This window comes from Nannospalax galili, unplaced genomic scaffold (assembly GCF_000622305.1).
Source record: "Nannospalax galili isolate Female #2095 unplaced genomic scaffold, S.galili_v1.0 scaffold1028, whole genome shotgun sequence".
Taxonomy (NCBI): Eukaryota; Metazoa; Chordata; class Mammalia; order Rodentia; family Spalacidae; genus Nannospalax; species Nannospalax galili.
In genome coordinates, this window is record NW_008357999.1 from 741,905 (window position 1) to 763,485 (window position 21,581).

At 43.0% G+C, this 21,581-nt stretch overlaps 1 protein-coding gene across 7 annotated transcripts in view; it reads right to left on the reverse strand.

The window, feature by feature from the left end:
- Prdm2 (PR/SET domain 2) overlaps nucleotides 1-21,125 on the reverse strand; it is a 117,955-nt gene extending 96,830 nt beyond the window's left edge. For 4 of the 7 annotated variants that reach the window (XM_008856048.3, XM_029557669.1, XM_029557667.1 and 1 more), the window contains exons 1-2: nucleotides 20,961-21,064; nucleotides 4,332-4,405 (exon numbers count right to left, since the gene is read on the reverse strand). In XM_008856048.3, coding sequence (XP_008854270.1) covers nucleotides 4,332-4,340 — 9 coding nt within the window. In that variant the 5' untranslated portion in view covers nucleotides 4,341-4,405; nucleotides 20,961-21,064. Of the gene's footprint in view, nucleotides 1-4,331; nucleotides 4,406-20,960 lie in introns of all 7 variants that reach the window. The other 3 variants (XM_008856052.3, XM_008856051.3, XM_029557668.1) reach the window with 2 other exon arrangements.
- Nucleotides 21,126-21,581: the final 456 nt, after the last annotated feature.

Below are 21,581 nucleotides of genomic sequence, written 5' to 3' on the forward strand. Positions count from 1 at the left end.
CCTCTGGGGATCTGTGCCTCCTTGGCCCTTTGGGGATCTGTGCATCTGTGTCCCTCTGGGGATCTGTGCATCTGTGTCCCTCTGGGGATCTGTGCATCTTTGTCCCTCTGGGGATCTGTGTCCCTCTGGGGATCTGTGCCTCTTTGTCCCTCTGGGGATCTGTGCATCTTTGTCCCTCTGGGGATCTGTGCATCTCTGTCCCTCTGGGGATATGTGCATCTTTGAGCATCTGTGTCAACAACTGGTCTTGGCTCTAAGATCAGTCAGCTCCTCAGAACAGCCTCAATGACCATAGAACCCAGAGAAGCTCCCATAACCTTATCTACCATTCCTTACCACAGGGCGTTAGCTCATTCTCTTCAAAGTGCTTTCGTTGTGTACTGGAAATCGCCCTGCCTTCCTCTCTGAGCATATAAAATGCCTCATCCACCTGGTTCACTGCAATGCCCACAACACGCCAGCAAGCCTTCTGTGTGTGGGAACGAATAAATGTCCAGAACAGCTGAAATCAGGAACTATAGGTGGCTCAGCACAATGCTCAGGGTCAGATCTGCAGCACTGAGTAATTATAGCTTCTTTGGTTATTTTACTGGTCTTTAAAACTAGATCAGAAGACTAAATTGTCCTTCTACTGGTTAACAGCAACAACATAGATTACTGTTTGGGATGGAGAGACACTGTAATTATAGTCACTATATTGTCAGAAAATTGTAAATATTAATAAAAATTTGAGTTATGCAAACTTGAAGAAAAAGGCCAAACCTGTGTGACACAGCAAAGTAGTAATCAAGGTGCTGGCAGTAAGCTGTCCCCAAATATCCTGGTTGTCCTCCGCTACCAGATACCTGACGGGATTACAATGCACCCTGAACCCAGAGCATGAGTGTGGCCAATTAATGACACATATTAAGACCACACATATTAAGCCTCCACCATCCCTCGTTCTTGAGTGACTACAAGAGCAGAGCCCCAAACTAATCCACACAAGGTATAAAGCAAGACAGCGTCTGGGCTTGCTTGTTATCTCAGCACAACGGAGATCTCCTGGCTGTTATAGCAACAGACCACTCTGACCAAGAACCTAGGCTGCAGAATACCATGGGCTGTTGGTATGAGAGCTCTTTCACTTGCTCTTGGAATGGCTATGGCTAGCCAGGACCACCTCTCTGGGCCTTAATGTCTTCCTTCACCCACAAAGTGAAAATTATAAAACCTGCACTTCATAGACTGCTTGCAAAGACTGAATTAATAGGAGAACAGATGTACTGTGTTCAACAAAGTGTTTGGGATCTGTAGTAAGCAATAAATACAAAGTGGAATTTAACCCTGGCATATCTATGCTAAGCAACATTATACCTATTTATACTATTATGTCACTAAATAATACAGAAAACTGGAGAAGATCACCAAAGTTAAACATAGATGATTCCTAACTGGTTTGACTTAAAATTTTTGACAATGGGTTTATCAGGACATAACCACACAGAATCCCAAGGAGCAAACAGTTGGGGTTGGTGTGGGATGCTAATGAAGAAATAAAGGATAGCTATGATCCAAGGTTGGAAAGAATGGAAAATGGGGGAAAGATGACCGTGATTACTCCTCTGCTGCCAATCAGGCACAGTCACAATCATTGGAAATAGTCACAACCATTCCAATGTTGCTTAGCATAGACATGCTGGGCTCATGGAGGAGGAGCAAGGGTTCACCCCAGCTGTGCCCCACCCAGATGAAAGAGATGGCAAAAGGTTAAGTCCTGAATGATGAACGGAGGGGCAAGGAAGAAAAACACAGAACATGTGCTCTGGGGGCTGGCGGAGCTCCAGAGTGGGCTAGAGGAGTACCTGGCCAGCAACCTCCAGGAAGGACTTAGGGGCACACCAACACGACTGAGTGTGACTTAACAGTCAGCGTGCAAAACACAGGCAAGTCCTGAACTCTACTGCTTCTCCTACAGAACTGCTCACAGGCAATATGGTGAGACCCTGCCCAGGAACCTCATCTGGACACTCAACTGGTCCACCCATGTGATGGAAATGAGTCCACGCTAGAGTCTTACAGACCACGCCCATCACAAGTCAGACTGACTGCTGATGCCCCATCAGTTCCTAGAGAAAGTATTCCAACCATAAAATAATCTCCAGATTTTAATTATAAGTTAGTTAATCTTGTTCAAGTTCAAACTTTTTTATGGCTGATTTTTGTTGTGCAGTTATTTTGAAGTTTTTAAGTGACTGCTCAGTTTCAGTGGCTGAAAATGAGTCACAAATACAAAAGCAAAGACCATAAACTCGTCTAAATACTTCTTAACTTTTAAAAATCACAAAGACAATTGCTGGAAAACACCAGTGGAGTTAATGTCATGACATAATGCTGAAACAGAGCTGAAATGTTAAAAGTTTTAGTCTCAAAAAGTGGGAATGTTTTATAATCCAAATAAAATTGTCATCACTGCCAGACCATTTAAATTATACCCAAATCGGAAATGTGTTAAGCAATGGAAACATGACAGGACACTTTTCCACTGATACTTGGCTTTTGGCATCAAAGGAAGCCTCTATAGATCCAATATTAAAACTTTTCAAAAGTAAAATGAAATTGTAAAAGAGCCAAAAAATGAAATGGCTATTGATACAACTCTTTTTGAAATAGCATGTGGACTTTTAAAAAATAGAAGTTTGATACAAATGGAATGTTAAAGCAAAAAAGTTGAGGTATCAGAAAAAAAAAAAAAAAAACTTCTAATTTGATGGTGCCTAAGAAGTTAGAGCATATTTAACCCTAAGGTTAACTGCAGGCACCTCAGATAAATGAACACAGACTAACAATGCAGCAAGAACAAAGGCAATTATTTAAATTCTTCTTTGGAAACAGTCACAATCATTCCAACCCAGAACAAACTCCCACAGGCAGCAGAAAGCTAACCCCTCTGCGTGACCAGGCTCACATTAAGAATCAATCTTAAGTTAGCACAATAAATGAGACTTAGGCCACATATGAACACACCTCCAAGGGACGATGATTCAAAACTCCCCTCTGCTTTCTCCCTGCCCTCTCACTATTTAAAAAATAATTTGCCTTCAAAAGCATGTCAGTAAATCTTCAAGTTCTAAAATAACAGAAACCATATGTCCCATGTGCTCACCAGATTCATTTTTATGAGGTATAGTCCTCTGCATTAAAATAAAAATATTTCTGATAATGAAAGTAATGAAATCAAAGGCTCCATTCCAAAAATTCCACCCCTCTCACTGTAACATGGAACCAAATCTATTAAACTTTATCACCTAATGAAATTAGACTTGTGGTTTCTAGTTATAAGCACCAGTAAGTGGTAAAAAGGCATCTAAAGTTTTGATAAGACACACAAACTTTTTTCAAGTCTTAGACTTTTAAATAAGATGTTAAAAAATTAAATATTTCATACCTTGGAGTCTGTTCTCTTTTTTTTTTTTTGGTCTTCTTGAGACAGGGTCCCCCTGTAGCCCCCTGACGGCCTGGAATTCTCTATGTACACCAGGCTGGCCTCCATCTCATAGAAATCCACCTGCCTCGGACTCCAAGGGCTGGGATTAAAAGCATTGTGGCACTGTGCCCAGCTGTTCGTATTTTTAAAATGTGTTTACGAAGATTTTTAAGAGACAATGCTTCTGCCATCCATAAATTTCTTTGACATTGAAATGATATTGAGACCCAAACAAGAATATTGCTCTAGAATATATTAAAACCACAAAGCTGATTCTACTTATCAGAATCCCCTCAAGGTTAGAGAACTATCCATAGCAGAATAGTTTAATCTCCAGGTAATCACACACCCTCCTGCAAGCAGAGAGAAACACATCTTACATTTCAGTATCTGCCTTCCTTAGTCTACGGAAAGACTTTCAAGGACAAAATATTTAAAAGTTTCTGTTTGATCAGTTGCAGTCTCTAAAAATAACTTTCAACGTCCCTTCTTCAATCAATGAAAGATTACGGCATAAAAAGTGCTGAAAAGGAAGGCTTAATTAATAAGCTTTAAACAAAGAAACACAAAACCTCACACTGGAATGTGGTGGAGAGAGGTTAAAAAAAAAAAAAAGTATCTGAGCTAAAATCCCTAAGAAGGAATCTCACTCAGGACCCAAAGAAATACCCTCCCAGACCAAGCAAGGCACACGCCACCCCACACGCAAATGCACACGTTGAAAGCAGCAAACTCAGACATGGTGTTAGGAAACAAAAGCAAAAACCTAGGAGGAATGAGGGTATATGTTGCTGTCTTTTAAAATCAAAGGGCTGGTCTAACATCTAGGTCATGAATTTGTATAAATTTTTATTTTTAAACTCACCTGGTTCATTTTCAATTCCTGTTGTGTTCTGTAAAGATACACACAACAAAGAAACTTCTTTGATTACATGAGCCCTAAAAAGAAAAACAGACAATTGTAATATGTACCTGCCTACAAATTGACAGTGATTTAAAACCACATCAGAACTGCAGAGTTCGCTCAAGGGGCTGTTCGTAAAGCATCTCCGTGTCAGATCCGCTTCAGTCTATACTGACAACTTCTCAGATTTATTACCCACAATACAAGAGGTTTCTTACTAAACCTTACTAGGGTTTTGCTGTACTCTACAATCGAAAACAGAATCATCAGAGTAACATCAAAGTTTTGCTTTAGAATTGCATCATCCTAAGAAGAAATAAACTAGCTGTGTTAATAGAAACACAAAGCCTGGAGAAATACTGGTTAAGGCAGACAGGCCAGGCAGTGTCCGTCTTTCGCTTTCAGTACTGTGCGGCATGCAAACACAATTAGACCCCAGTTCTTTGTTTTTCAAGTTCCTGAAGCAGAAAGGTGGATTTACTAACAAGGACCGTGGGAAATCCTCCTTGAGGAAAGGACAAAACCTTACAGTACCCTGCAAAGGCGTCAATAAAGAGGTTTGGAAAGAGCTCCAATTCGGACTTTGAAATGTTGCATTCTACATATCCATAGCACAGTAAAGAACACAACAACAAAATCTTTTCTTGTAAACACATATGGCATATACCTCATAATGACAGTTCAGTCAACAACTGACACATACGCGCTAGGCATTCCAGGAGTGTGCTGCCTCACAGTGCAGCAGTGGTCCCAGCGAAGTTGCATTAAATACATTTAGGATTTTCACAGAGATGAAACTTCCCAATGATGCATTCTCAGAGCACATCCTTAAGCAGTGAACCATTTCTAAATAATAATCTATTAGCCAGGTATGGTCTAATACACCTGTAATTCCAGCACTCAGAAAGTGGAGGTAGGACATCAGGTCCAGGTCAGCCTGAACTACATGAAACTTTGTCTCAAAGAAAGAAAAAAGCACTTAGAAGGTGAGGGTAGAAGGATCGGGAGTTCACAAAGAAGCTAAAAACACAGATCTAAAGCTATAATGTAAGCTTTGAGTCGTTTGGTATCGTTCACCTACGGAAACCATACTTTAAGCAGAAGCTGCACTGTAGTCCTCTAAATGGCTCCACACATATGCACACATCGCCACCGAGGATCATGCTCTAGAGCTTCATGCACCTACGACCTTCCCCTTCTTCCATGACCCACAATACACCACCTACATTGTAACCTTCTGTTCTGTTACTAACCCAAGGAATATGTGATTTAAAGGCATCCTTCACACTAGAAAACTACGAAGCCTGCTGATCTGACGTCACAGTTTACTCCAGTTCTATAATAAGGAGAGCTGACTTTTTTGTTCTTTCCTGGAGCTACTGAACCATACGCACCTGATCACCTCTCATGAGCAAGATACCATATTTAAGTTTGGCTCTGCTCATCTGAACTAACTTCTATATGTATTGTGTCCAGGGAATGTATTCCCTAATGATGTATCTTACCAGGTCAATATAAACTCTTAGTATACAAATATTCAGTGGATAAAATAGGGTAAGTAAAGGGCTACCATGAAGCCAATTTCTTTTAAGTTTATTATGAGCATCTGTCTCACATACATTTAGCATGACCGTGTGTGTGTGTGTGTGTGTGTGTGTGTAATATATTAAACATAATTGATCCTGTTGACTGGGACTTCAGGTTGCTATCACATTTAAAATGTGGATTTGGGCCAGGCGTGGTGGCGTATACCTTTAATCCCAGCACACAGGAGGCAGGCAGGAGGATCTCTGTGAGTTCGAGGCCAGCCTGGTCTCCATAGTGAATCCAGGACAGCTGGGGCTACAGGGAGACCCTGTCTCTAAAAGACCTAAAAAAAAAAAGATTTGGGATATGAAGGGGTAATAAGGTTCATGGCCTCTTAGGTACACACAGTGCAAATATGTGGCCCCCATATAGATGCTTGTAGATTACCATCAGTTCTACCAGGCCAGGAGATACCTCACGCTCAGCTTTCTCTTGTAGTCTCTTGAAGCTTTAAGAGGTAAGCTTAGGAATTTGGCCAAAGGGAGTTTTCTTTCGGAAACAGACAAAAAAATTATGCAGTAAAATGTAGTGTTTACTGAGAGATATTTGGAGGAAGCAGGAGCTAGGCTGCGTGCCACTTCCCCTCCCAGACCCGTGAGGCATCTTCCAAGGACCAGGAGGCACTGTGTGGCTTTGCACACTGCCTGGTGCTCTTCACTGAGATAGTAGCACCGTCAACCAACAACACAGCTTTAAGCAGGTTGTGTACATGGCCAAGAGCCTACAATTCCAGTCTCTGCATTTCCCTGTTTGATTTTCTGTTTATCTTGTTAACTGCTTCCCTGGGGCAGTCACGTATCATAGAACTGGCTCAATGGAAATATACAGCTCAAGAATATTTTCGATATTCAGAGTTGTGCAACCATCACCACAACCAATCACAACACTTTTATTGGTACAAAAAAGAAACCTCGTACCCACTGGCACCCCTCCTTCCCACTGCTTAGCTGGCACTACTAGGCAACTTCATGGAGTTGTCAATTATACACATCTCATGTTGTCAAAAGAAAAACTGGCAATGTGAAGACCTTAACTGGCTTTATTTTTATTCTAGAAATTAGGCAGCACTGCATTCCATAAAACAGAGTTTGTGTATCTTCACCTGCCTGCTATTCCTGCTCCTGCAAACCCACTCTGAAGGTACTGCTCACTCTCCTGACAAAGACCAAAGGGGAGATCCCTGACCTCTAGGGGAGGGGGCACTGTGAAGAAATACAGAAAATACAGGACACGGAGAAAGTGCTGCAGAGAAACAGGGAGAAGTTAGGCAGGGAGATGGGGCTGCACTCTCTCCCTGTCTCCACACATGCCAATCCAACAAGCTGGGATAAGGGGGTGAAGTAGCTCTCTCAGGAAAGCTCAAAAGAGCTCTGGCCTGAGAAGGGGGTGTGTGGGGTGGACAGGAGCATCAAAAGAAGCCAGAAAGTGAGTGCAAAGTCTGCAGACAGCAGGAGGCCACCACCTAGGTCAGGAAACAGATGGTGCTGCTTTGGTTTGGTGGAAAAGGAGATAAAGTTACTGTATCCTGGATAAATTTTAAAAATAGAGCCACTACAGCTGGAGAGATGGCTCAGCAGTTAAGAGTACCAGCTGCTCCTGCAGAGGACCTGGTTCAATTCCCAGCACCCACATGGCGGCTAAGAATGGTCCATAACTCCAGTTCCAGGGGATCCAACACCCACTTCCGACATCTATGGGCATGCGGGTGTACTTGCATGCAGGCAAAACACTCACACAGCTAAAATAAAAATAATAAATGAAATATTAAAAAAAGAACCACTGAGTTCAGCTGCTGGATTAGAGATAAGTCATAAAGGGAACCGGGATGAACTGGGTCTCCGTCAGAAGGGCAGGGGAGGGCAGAGCGGCTGCTCCAAGCTGAGGCCTCTTCCCACCCGCTTTCTATTTGTTCTTCCACCTTTCACATTTTTCTTCTTTCCTTTTCTTCATCCTCTGTAGTAGCTAGCTCACAGGAATGATTCAAACAGCTGAGCTATCTGATACCTGACACTGGACAGCTAAAATAGTACAGTAGTTAAAACATTTCATTCTTTAAGCTCCTAACACTTTTTTTTAAAGTTTACTATCTGGCCCGGTGTGGTAGCGCATGCCTTTAGTCCCAGCACTCAGGAGGCAGAGGCAGAGGCAGGTGGATCTCTGTTAGTTCAAGGCCAGCCTGGTCTACATAAGGAATGCCAGGCCAGCTGGGGCTCAAAGGAAACCCTGTCTCAAAAAGACCAAAAAAAAAAGAAGTTTATTGTCTACCAATCTGCAAAGACCCTCCTGTCACTTCTAGAAAATCAGATCCTCATTTTGACTTTCTACCTCTTGATTCCCAAGACGGTAAATTCTGTGTCTGGAATTTCCAGGTCAGGGAGAAGGCTCAGTTGGTAAAGGTACCTGCTGTGAAGCCAGACGGCCCAAGTTTAATCCCAGAACACATGGCAGGAGAGAACCGACTCCCATAGTGGTCCTGACCTCCATATTCACACTGTGGTGCGCGCGCGCACACACACACACACACACACACACACACACACAAATACATGTACGATTTAAAAAAATATTTCACAATATCAAACATGTTGCAAATCTGGCACTGATTTCTCAGCTGATTTTTCTGCACATGTGTTTGTGGTGTGGGCATGTACATATACATTTACATGTATGTTGGCACACTTGTATTCAGGTGCCTAAGCGTGGATGTAGAAGCCGGAATTGACATCGGGTGTCTTCCTCAACTGCTCTCCCCTGCACCCAGAGCTTGTCTAATCAGCTACTCGAGGTTGCCCTGGGGATCCCGACGTCTCCACCTCCTGAGCACTGAGATCACAGGTGAGCCACTGTTTTTATGCTGGTGCTAGGGATCCATAACCCAGCTCTCACACTTTTGCAGAAAGCACTTTATCCACTAAGCCACCTCCCCTGATTTTTTTAGGTTAAATTCTGTATTAAAGTATGCTAAAGTAAAGCAAGTATGGTGGTACATTCCTAACACCCCAGTTACTGTGGTATATGCCTGTGTCTCCACTGCTTGGGAGGCCAGGCAGGATGATCTTTTTTTTTTTTTTTTTTTTCCTTTTTGATCCAGGTCTCCCCATAGTCCCAGCTGGCCTGAAACTCTCTTGTATACCAGGCTGGCCTTGAACTCACGGAGATCTGCCTGCCTCTGCCTCCAGAGTGCTGGGATTAAAGGTGTGCACAACCACGCTCAGCCTAGAATGATCACTTTTGAAACTAGTTCAAGACCAGCTTGAGCAACCTAGCAAGACCCTATCTTTAATAACAGCAAAAAAAAGGAGACCTTGGACATCTCTCCACAGGACCACTGTGTGCTGCACTGGACAACTCCCAGTGTGAGACTGTCTCTTTCATGAATGACATTCAGTACTGTCCTATGCAATCAATGTCAGCCTTGAATCACTTTTACAACTAAAAATGCCTGAGTAACTTCGTAAACACATTTCCAGCTGAGACTAGGATGGCCATGTGACTAATGAAGGGCCATGCATGCTCGGGCAGCAACAGACTCCAAATGTCTTCTGGAGCAACTTTCTTAAGGATCCCCCCATAGCACCCCAAACCCTTTGCAGTGCTTCATGTTCGGCACTGACCTGGGCAGCACAGCCTCACATGCCCACTTAATTACAGTGCAGTATTTCAAGGCCAAAATCCTGGGACATTGTGAGCTCAATGAGGGAGCCAACCAGCACAGAGGCAGAGAGGAACCTGTTCACACAGACCAACAAAACAGTCTATCACATTTTGTCAATGCTAAAAAAATTAAGCGCTTCTGATTTTCTATTGTTAGATACTGAAAATCCTTCAGAAAAAGTATATTAAAGCACAAAAAGTACATTAGGTAGATACACAAGTTTAGAGTCCATGAATTGTAATCAAGTAGTTACAAAAGCTACAAATAGCATGCGCTCTGGAAAAAGGAGGAGTTTAGCCAGGCGTGGTGGCACACACCTTTAAGCCCAGCACTCAAGAAGCAGAGTCAGGAAGAGCTCTATTAGTTCAAGGCCAGCCTGATCTACATAGTGAGTTCCAGAACAGCTGGGGCTATAGGGAGACCCTGTCTCAAAATGACAAAAAAAAAAAAAAAAAAAAAAAAAAGTAGGAGCTTGATCCCTATTTTATGCTTCTAACCCTTTAATCACATAATATATTTACGTTTTCAAGATTGCTTTCAAATTCTAGAAATCATCTTTATCAATATTTAACTCACTGATGTCATAAATGGGATATGATTCAATCACTGATGATCAAGTCACAATACAAGAACAAAATAATTATTGGTCCCTGAAAGCGCAAACCTGAACAACTGGTAATTTGTGTTTGTCCAGAGATGAGGAAATCTAGAGATAAGTGGCACTCTTGCCTGAGTGTCATCAGCCCTGTTGCTCCTCACCATCCTCTGAAATAAAGTGGATTAAGCTACAGACAGGCGCGAGCTAGCACAAATGAAACATAGAAGTTACTGGTTAGATGTCTTCATGTGTACCTGCAGACTTCGAAATTTTACATAGCTATAAGAAAGGCAGAGAAAAAGTGGTAGATTTGGGGGGCTGGAGAAATGACTCAGCAGTTAAGAGCACCAGCTGTTCTTGCACAGGACCTGGGTTCAATTCCCAGCACCCACATGGCAGCTAACAACCATCCATAACTCCAGTTCCAGGGGATCCAACACCCTCTTCTGACTTTCTCAGGCTTTGCAGGACACAGGTGCACTTAAATACATGCAGTCAATACATTCATACACATAAAAATTTTAAAAAGCAGTAGATTCTTTAAGGTTAGTTCAAAACTAGAGGGTTGGGGAAGAATCAGAAAAATAATACAGTCACCCATTAAGTCACTGATTTTACAATTACTTTTAGGGTCAGTTTAGATTTTCTGTTGCTATTTGAAAAATATTGTAACTTCATAATAGTCATTTTTTTCTTTTTTATTACATTGATTTATGGGGGGGGGGCACCACAGTGTGTATACAGAGATCAGGAGTCAGTTGTTTCTCTCCTTCCACAGTATTGGTTCCAGGGGCCGAACTCAAGTCATCAGGCTAGGCAGCAAGTGCCTCCATTATTCTCTGAGCCACCTCATAGGCTCAAATTACACATGGTTTTTACTTGTAAAACTTAGAAGCTCATGGACAAAGAACAAAGCAGAAGGGAACAAATATGCTGTATTAAATTTAAAAAACCCAAAATGCAATAAATACAGATAAGATACAAGAAAAAGGTTTTAAAATGTCAATTTGTAAAAGGAGTCTCACAAGTCTATGTAAGAAAAGAATTTAAACACTACCTAAAAGAGTTATCAGGGCAAATAAACATCACTGCGGCAAACAAACATGGAGGTGAAGATCTCTGCTAAACACACTTATTAAATTTAGCTTACTCTGGATCAAAACATTCCCGAAAACTAGAATGAAAAATTTAAATTTCTGAACCATGCCAACGTCTCAAAAACTGTTTTTACTCATTTACAAACACTTAATGCACTCACTGTCATAGAAAAGTTCCCGGCAGAATCCCGGCAGATTGTACCACACTACAGTCTGGAAACAGACACTGCTCATGTTAGGTTAGACAAAAGCACATACTACATCTGCCCAGGAATTTGCTGAAAGGAAAATCATTCATGTTCCTCCCCCAAAATAATATTTCACAAATCAACTAGTGTTTTTTTAAATTTTATTATTTTTTATTTTATTTTATGTGTATGTGTGTATTGCCTGTGTGTAGGTAAGTACACCTGTGTCATGCAATGCCCGCAGAGGTCAGAAGAGGCCATCAGATCCCCTGGAACTGGAGTAACGGACAGTTGTTAGCAGCCATGTGGGTGCTGGGATTCGAACCCAGGTCTTCTGCAGTTAAGTATTCTTAACTGCTGAGCCATCTCTTCAGCCCCAGTTATCTAGTTTTTACACTAAAAAATATAGCTACAACTTTCCCTTGAAAAATCCCCATTCTGTGAGCACAGTAGTAGAATGCTTGCCAAGCAAGCACAAAGCTCTAGTTCAATCCCCTCGATCACCAAAAAAGAAAATGGAGACAATGTTACCAAGGTAGGCACACTAGTGAGAATGTTGCTCTCAAGTGTGGGCCATTTTAATATATAACAGGAAGACGTGTGTGTGCGTGCGTGCGTGCGTGCGTGCGTGCGTGTGTGTGTGTGTGTGTGTGTGTGTATGAGAAGGTAGGAAGGCTTGGCAAATGCTGACTCAGAGGTGTGAATTCTATTCTAAACCTGTCTCTTAACCCCTAGGATGACTAAAGGCAGAGGTGATACACAGTAGATCACAGAGATCAACAGATCACTTGCTCTACCTACAAAAAAAATACCTGAAGAGGCACAGGGAAGGGGATGTCCACAAATAAACTCGTATATGTTCTTGAGTAAGCTGATTTCCATAACATGGCTCAGAACACCAAGACAACTATCCCAGCACCCAAGACAGCCCAGAGAGCATTCTGTCAGCCACACAAATCTAAATAAGGAAGTGGGGGCAGAGGGTTTACTACATGCGGAAGAATCTGATGCTGACATACAGTTTCGGTGTAACATTGAAAATGGAGGGTCTTCTGTTCACAGGGGCTCTAGAGCTGCACAGTACTAATGAGAAAATGGGACTGATTAAGAGCTCTGTTTAAAATATATAAGAGCTCTGAGTTATAGAGCTCTGAGGTCAACAGCCCTCTAGCTCTGGTGAGCCTTCAGCCATTGAACACCACCATATTAAAATGCCAAATAATGGACCAGCTGATATCCTAGGAAAGTACTATAATCTGCACTTAGACCGTGGGTGCTCAGGGTTTTTCTAGCCAAAAGAGCTCTTTTCCTTTAAAACAAAATGGAAGGGGGCTGAGGATGGGGACATGGGGCTCAGTTAATAAAGTGCCTGCTGGACAGGCATGAGCACCTGAGTTCAATCCCCAGCACTCACACACCTGTAATGTGGTACATGGGAGGTACAAACAGGAGGATCCTGGGTGTTTGCCAGCCAGCAAGTCTAGCCAAACCAGCAACATCCTTTAGCAAAAGCCCTCTCAAAATATAAGAGAAGATGGCTCAGTGAGTAGAGTGCCTGCCATGTAAGTGTGAGGACCTCAGTTTGGATCCCCAGAACCCATCCCATATAAGAGCCAGTATGGCAGTATGCATAATCCCAGCACTGCTACAGAGGAAGGGGAAGTAGAGACAGGGAATCCCTGGAGGCTCACGAGTCAGCTAGCCTGGCAGTAACCAACAAGAGACCCTGCCTCAAACAGAACAGAGGAGAAAACCAACAGGTTGTCCTCTGACTTCTGCTGGTGCCCACTTGCACTCACATACATGTACATGGATGCACATACACACACATATCACAGACACACAAGCTTTTTAAAAATTAGGGTGGGCCTGGAAAGACGGCTCAGTGGTGAAGAGCACTGGCTGCTCTTGCAGAAGACCTGGGATGGGTACCCAGCAGCCATATGGTGGCTCACAACTACCTGTAACTCCAGTTCTTGGGGATCCCATGCCTTCTTCTGGTCTCTAGGGGCACTGCACACATGTAGTAGACACAAACATATATAGGCAAAACACCCATACACACAAAATAAAAATAAATCAATCTTTAAAAAAAAAGAAATCAAGGTGCAGAGTAATTAAGAGAGATACCTGATGTCTACCTCTGGCCTACATGCACAGAGGTATTTTCTCTCTCTCTCTCTCTCTCTCTCTCTCTCTCTCTCTCTCTCTCTCTCTCTCTCAGCAATTAATAGAAAATTCTTCAAAAATATATTCCCCCTAAGTTGGGGGTGTAGCTCAGTGGCAGAGAATTGCCTAGCATGTATGAAGTAATGGGCTCAATTCCCAATACCACAAAGGAGGAAAAAAATATACTCCTCTTATCCATTACTAAAAGGAAGAAAGTGGTCCTAGAGTTCATTAATAAAGAGCTAAGCCTAGGGGAAAAAAAAAATTGACCACTGTGGACTCCTTATCTGATTATATTATAGACACCTATTAATATTTTCCTTTATTCTCTTAAGCTTATATTCCTATGTCACATTTCAATGATCTTGGAATTCATTTCATCACAAATCTCAAGCTTTCTACAATTAGTTTAACTCCCTAATTAAAAATACCTAGTTTCTCTTTTTTTTAAAAACAGATGATCTTACTTCTCATTATAACATTAAGCTATTCCCCCAACAGTACAAAGAACAAAAGTACCATTGTCAATTTTCCTAGATGAGGTTAATTCCATCCCATCAAAATATCCTTGAATTAAAATTTTCCTTTTCTTATTTTAAAGATTAATTGCCAAGAAATAGAGACATAAAACTCAGCATAGGACGTTTGGAAGGGCAGGAGCATGGAGGCTTTCTGCTCAATCTCCATGCTGAGCAGCCACTGCAAACTCAAGGTTACAACCCCTATCACTCCCCATAGGTACAAAGTACAGATACCACACAGTCTACAAACTGCACTAAGACAAAGACATCTCAATTCAAAGTTACTGTTGTGATATTTTCTCTTAGTTGTATAAAAACCTGTCATTGTTAAAAAATAAAGTCAATTCTTCACTAACACTCAAATTGTAAGCTTCAAGCAAAGCTTCTAAAGCAAAGAGCCAAGTGATAGCCTACTTCCCACCCCCCACAAATGAAGCCTTAGCCAATCCCTTTGAGTTACCTTTATCCACCAAAGTTCCCAATGCAGATGAAAGATTGAACTCTGGAAAACCAAGAGATGTTCAGGACCACAGATAGAGTTCCCTAAAAAGCAAAGAGAGCTACAGCAGCCAGGTGCTGCAATCTTGTCATCCAGTGCGTGCTTCTCACCCAAAGACCCTCTGAGCACTAACCTGGCAATGTGGCAGCAGCTGCTCAGAGCACAGGTGTTTTCCTACACACTCCAAACCCATGAATAACTCATCTTCCACATAAACCACACACATGACTGAGGCTTCCTGACAGTCCAGGGAACAACCCTAGGTGAACTGGAACTCAGACACAGTCACTACTTGACTCTGTTTTGGTGACGTGCCAGGCATGTTTAGATCATAAGATTCTCCCAAAATTTCAGTAAGACATTTTTTATATGGGGTGGAAGTTAACTCATAATCTAAGGTTTACAATCCAGATGTGTTAACTACTTTTCTCAAGAACACTTAAAAGCAGTAGCATTCTACTGTTTGCAAGGTGTACATATGGCTCTACAGTTTAAGAAGTCCTTGAATATATATGAGTTACTATGCTTAAAGAAAGATGCATTTCCTCAAAATAAATTATCTGTAGTTCTCAACTCAACATAAAAATAAATGTATAGTCATTTGTGATAAAAATATGAAAAATTGTCTCTTGATGTTGGTCTGTTGTGGTCAGTAAAAAAGCATCCCTCATGTAGAGGTATAGAAAGCAAGAACAAAATAAATAGATGTGACAGTTCTAGGAGGTTTGGGGTTCCAGGTTAAATGATCCAACCGATATCCAGGCCTTGAAGGTCTACAGGAAAAGACAGAAGAATCACTAAAAAGCAGAGCCCACAACACCAACAAGACAAGGTCTCAGCAGTCTGCTAGAAAGGCAGCGTTGGCCAGCAGGGGAAGAGTGACAAAGACTTTCTGAGAAGGATACACCATAAAGAGGAACAAAGGCCAATGTTGAAGGGAAACTTAAGGGGCTTCAAACTAATGAGCAGAGGGTGTGCTGAGCAGAGGAGAGCTGGAAGGAAACAAAGGGCCCACACTGCAGAGGAAGCAGGCAGAATGAGATGGCCAACTCAACAGAAGAAAGATGCTGAGAACAATCCAAAATGTGCACGTGAAGATACTGCAAAAACAGGACAGTCGGGAACTGGGAAAGCATTTCGGTGGAAGGTGGTGAGCTCCACTCTGCAGTGTGATGCTGAGGAGAGGCCAGACATTCCCACAGAAAGCTACATCCGTCAGAGCAAAAACTGATCCCCACACAGACTGGCGGGAAGGTTGGAGATAGAGATGCAGACATCTTTAGCCTAACTGGGGTTCCTCAAGAAAGAGAATTGCCAAGAGGAAAATGTGTTAATACAGAGAAGATGCACATTTGACTTTGTGAAGTCATAGAAGGGACTGGAAAACTGTTACCCCCTGCACAATGTCCAGGAGGGAACACACCAGAATGATCCAAAGGTCTAAGGACAATTCTCCCAATAACTATACCACGGTCTCTCTTAAGACCCGTAATACTAGAAATACCTAAGAAAAACGTCATTAGTGCTTTCCAGAAACATTAAACTACTTGCATATTCTTTTTTAAATTGTCTTAAATTACATCTAGTTAGTGTGTGTACCACAGAACATACGTGAGAGTCAGAGAACGCCTCACAGGGGTCAGTTCTCTCTTTCCACTGTGTGGGTCACAGGGATCCAAGCTGGGTTGTCAGGTTTGCTGAACAGTGCCTTGACCCGCTAAGCCATCTCACCAACCTGCTTACATTATATTCTCTACCTATTCGGCCCAAAACACACCAAAGTAATTACAGTCCCCACTGTGCAAGCAGGAAGGAGTGAGAGGAGACAAATAGCCTACCTAAACCCCTCCCCCAGCACACGACTACAGGGCTGTACTCCGCATCTCCACATCTTCTAACAAGAGGGAACAAAGCTTCACAATTGAGCAATTTACCCCAAGAGACTGTTTGAAAACTCCTGCCCGCAGGTGGTAGCTTAAAACCAAGACTTTCTGAATTACGACAAAGTCCCTAAAACAAGCTTCAGAGTGAGAAATGATTTGAATATCACTTTTACATGGCTATTCCAAACTACACCTAATTGATATTGTCACAGTAAGGCCTTAAGAAACATACAAGATTCATGCTGAAGTATGTACATGGTTGGTGAATCTTACAATTCTTTTCAAATTTTGATAGCATCATTTAATTTCCCGCCAGAATTCAGCAGAATATCAGAAAACCTACACATAAGTAAACATACAACATGTGGGTTTTACCAGTTTCCAGACTGGCCAGCCACTGTAACCAAGCAAACACTTCCTCTTAAGCTTTGCATGTTTCACACAAGCTGTGCCAAGAAGTAATTCAGCTCTTTTAAGGCAAAACCTACCATGTGATTTTACTGCAAGAGCTAAAAAATATTCTTTTCATCAAAATGGCTAAAAAATACACAAGTATTCAGTGAAACCCCTTTATTGCACACTCCAAACACAGTATAGGTATGACACGAACTCGGGCTCTAAGAAAAAATACTATACAGAACTTAGAAAAACAGTTCAGGCATGTATCACTCCAGTGAGCCAGATATTTACTATAGACAGTCACACTGACTCACGCTCAGGGAGGCTGGGTAGAGAAAGGCATTCCCTTTAAGAAAGAACACTTAAATGACATGTATTCATTCCATTGAAATTATTTGGATATTCCTGATTCAGAAAAACACTCATTACCAAATAAGGCTCCAGTAGATTTTTCATATGCTCTGTTTAATGGTGCATTCTGCCCAATATTATTTCACAACGAAAGATGAACCTGTCTGATCTATACTTAGAAAGATTACAAATCAAGCTTTGGAGATTTGTATCTGCTCCCCTAGTGGAAGGTGCATTAATGACGCAGGTTTGCTATGAGAAGATCAATTAGCTGCCTTTAAAATGTAATGCCCAAAAGCTATGTAATAACATCAAAAGTCCGCCTTCTTTCCTTAGGACAAAGTCATAATTTCTGTGCATAACCCCAAACTGCCTGTAAAAAGAGAAAGGAGACTTTAGAAAAAGTAGTTTGGCTTCCATCATCAATCGTCAAGGAGTGCCTTCACCCAGCCTCATTTTCTAGAAGAAAAGAGTTATTTCTGTGTTATTCAGCATAATGGCCCACATGCTTAAATTATTCACCATGCATCAACTATACGCAAATTTATTTAAATTTCATAATAATTTAATCTGCATACTGGGAATGCCAATCCCATGTCATGAAAACTTCATAAACTCTAGGCTATCTCCCACTGCTTTAGCTCTTGCCACAAAAGGATGCCAAGTACAACTGCAGAAAGTGAGTCATTCCAAACACTCGTAAGAGCAAAAGCTAGAAGGGATTTGGCAGAACAGGACGCCATTCCCTTTCTGCAAGGTATAAAGCGCACCATCTAGTCTTACAGTTCTTTGAGACTCCATGATCTGCTGCCGTGATTCAACAACAGAGGCAAAGGAGCTTTCGTTTAATCCAGTGCTGGAGAATTATGCAATTTTTCCCTCAATGGACATTTGGTAATGTCTGGAGTCTTAATGGCTTGTCACAACTCGGGGAGGGACCACTGGCCCCTCACTGCAGGGAAGCTGCTGAGCATTCTACCTTGTACAAGGGAGTCCCATAACAAAGACTAGTCCAGCCGAATGTCAACAGCACCAAAGACGAGAAACAGTGCTTTGGCAGACAGTAACTACACTAGTCCTACTAAAAGGCTCTGCAGATCTCAAAGACAATTTTAACTCTAACTAGAAACTTCAAACTTCAAAAGGCAAACACTAGGACACAACCCCAGGCCTCAAACCAAACAGTGTTATGGGTGAACTTCGGCTGGACAGCATGCAAACCATGAAACACTAAATACATGTTAGCAGACTAGCAGGTAAGGTTAGCAGATGAAGTCATGACTAGCAGGTAATGTCCCCATCCAGAGCTCTCTGTAGCTGCTCAGGGCATTCAAGTCTGACAGCCCCCCTCCAGTCCCCACCTACTCTTTCACTCCCCACTATGGAATTTTCTAGTGAAAGCCACAGATTTGCTTTGGGTTTTTACCCCCCGAATGTGGATTAAAATAACATGGAGCTAGTCAGAAGACATGAAACTAGTAAATAACTCAAGGTGCTTTTCACCCTGGAAACTCTGATTTATCAGGCCTTACAAGGTTTCTAAATCAGTTCTGGAACATGAAAAGATAGCAGCAGCTTGAAGAAACAGTCCCACGAATAAATAAATATCTAATGTAAAATAGTCATCAAAAGAAAATGTGTATAGGTACATGTATACGGCTGCACAGATCCCACTACAAAGACAGTGAGCCAAAATGGATTGTTACTTCTTAGCTCAGTATCTGCAATAAAAATGTGTATTTAGAGGCTAAAAGGCAGAATTTACATATTTCACACCTTACATGACTACAGAACGTTAAAATTCATCAAGGGAGAAAAAAATTACAAATTTTAATGAAAATAAAGTCTTGGGCTCTAGAAACCTTACAGATCAATGTGAAACTGATTGATAAATGACGGCCCATCCACACACAATCATTAAATATCACACTGAAGAACAGTTAAGAGCACAGACACACGCTTACAATGGTGTAATAGAAGACAAATTACAATCAACACACACAACATGCCAATCCTGTATAAAATATAAACATACAGAAGTGGATGCTTCTATATATAAACACACACATAAAGAAATACAAGCACGCACACCAGGAGAAACTGGTGGCAGTCTGCTAAAATGTTCACAATGGTTATCTCTAGAGGCGGAAGGCTACAGCCTGTTTCTATTCTTTGTGCTCTCTTGTGAGAATATTTTGCAATTTTTGTACTTACAAAACTCATGAATTATTACAATGTTATATCTTATTATCTGGGGCACTGCACAGAAGATAAAACACAAACCAGAATCAATGTGCCAACTCTTCAATCTACAAAAAGAAATTAACAATAGCAAACATTCATTGAGCAGTTATCATTATGTCCCTGGCTCTAAGAACGTTAATAAAAGCATCAATGTATTTAAATCAAACCAAAAAGGCATGCTGGGTAAAAGAGCTCTGAGTGTTGGTTCCCACGATGGATTTACAGCTGTATTTCCAAGGCTTGAAACGAAGGGGGGGCTTATAAAATGATCTATAAAGAAAGATCTTCAAGGCTAGACTGAGACCTCACACGGAAAAGAATTTTGTCAAGTGTTTTTAAGACAGCTCCATCTCAAAAACAGAAGCCCACTTGGGGGAGTGGAGGGGTAGTGACTCTTGGGTCCTCTTCCTTAATATTTTGTAGGAACATTTCCTATCCATTGTTTTTAAAGACCTACATATTTTAATGCCACCATGGACACAAAATAATCAAACTGAAGTCTGTGTCCTACTGTAGGTAAAAGAACATTTTGCTATAAATTTGGCCTTTAACAATAAACCTGATGTAAACAAAAACTTTAAAGTACATTTCAACAGTGATCTGGGAATATATTGTTTTAGGGACAATTATCCCAGTGTCTGATTAAAGGGTTCTAAAGACAAGTTACTGGGATTCGGCAAAAGGGTAGACCATGTGTCAAACAGACCCAAACCTCAATACAGCATTGCATGCAAAAGATGGGGGGGGGGCAGGAAGAGGCAGGAACCCCATTTCTCTAGGTGGAAATTCCAGCTGCGTAGTTAAGGGGTTCCCACGGCTCAAGGCCTGGCACTAGGGTAACAGCAGGTGGGTCAGGGACGAAGGCTGCTGTCTTGCTGGGGGTCCTTCGCGTCTCACCTGTCATCCTCACAAACGTGCCGAGGGGCACGACTAACGAATACCATGCGAGGCATGCCAGGGCACACCTGTGACAAGCGCGCGCGCGCAGCAGCAGTGGGGGATGCGAACCCCAGGTCTGGACCACACGGAAACTCCGTGGGAAACACAAAGCCTGGGACGCAGCGACTCGGGAAGCAGATGAGCTCAACCCCCGGGCCGGGACACAAAAGGGCCGAGCGCAGCCCCGGGAACCTCGACGCCCCGGGGGCCCACGTGCCGCCCGGGCCCCCATCCGGCGAACCCGGAACCTCGCCGTGGGGCCCCCCCACCCCGCGGGACAGGGGCCACGCGTCGTCTACCACCCTCGCGGGGCCGCGTCCCCGCCGGCTCCTAGAGCGCAGGAGGGGGCGCGTCCGCCCGGCCCGCCGTCCCCGCAGCGTCCGCTCCCCGGCCCCCATGGGGACCCGCCGCATCCCCGAGGCCCCCCGACCGCCCTGGGCCCGGCCCAGCCGCGCCTTACCACGGCCCGTCGCGCCCGTTCCTCAGCGCGCCTAGAGCCGCCGCCGCCGCTGTTGCTCCGGTGCCCGCGGTTGTGCCGCCGCCATCTTGGCTCCGGCCGGAAGTGACGTCGCGCGGCCTCCGCGACCCCGACCTGGACCCTGACCTCGACCCCGTGCCGGACAGACCCCCGCGACGTGGGCCTGTCGGACCGACGCCAACCCCAGACCTCGAGATAAGCGGGGTATCAAAGTTCGTCGGAGAGGCCGCGGCCCGGAGGAAGGTCAGGGCTGAGGCAGAGGCAAGCGGATCTCTGTGAGGTGGGGTCCAGCCTGGGCTACATAGCCAGTGCCAGGCCAGCTGGGGCTACAGGGGACCCTGTCTCACAAAACATCAAACTCAGTGACAATAATAAAGCAGAGGTCGTAAATTTGAGAGGAAGTGAGGTGGGTGGGAGGTGGGGTAAGGCAAGTGGAAATGATGTAAATATAGTTTTCATGGATGAATACCCTCCCAAAAACAATTAGACATTTAAATAAAAGAAAGGAAGGTCAGGGCTCTTAGTCCTGTCAGGTCAATAGCCTTGTGCACAGGTGAAACCAGCAAGGTGCACAGGGTTGATGCGTTCATTCCTTACCAGGGA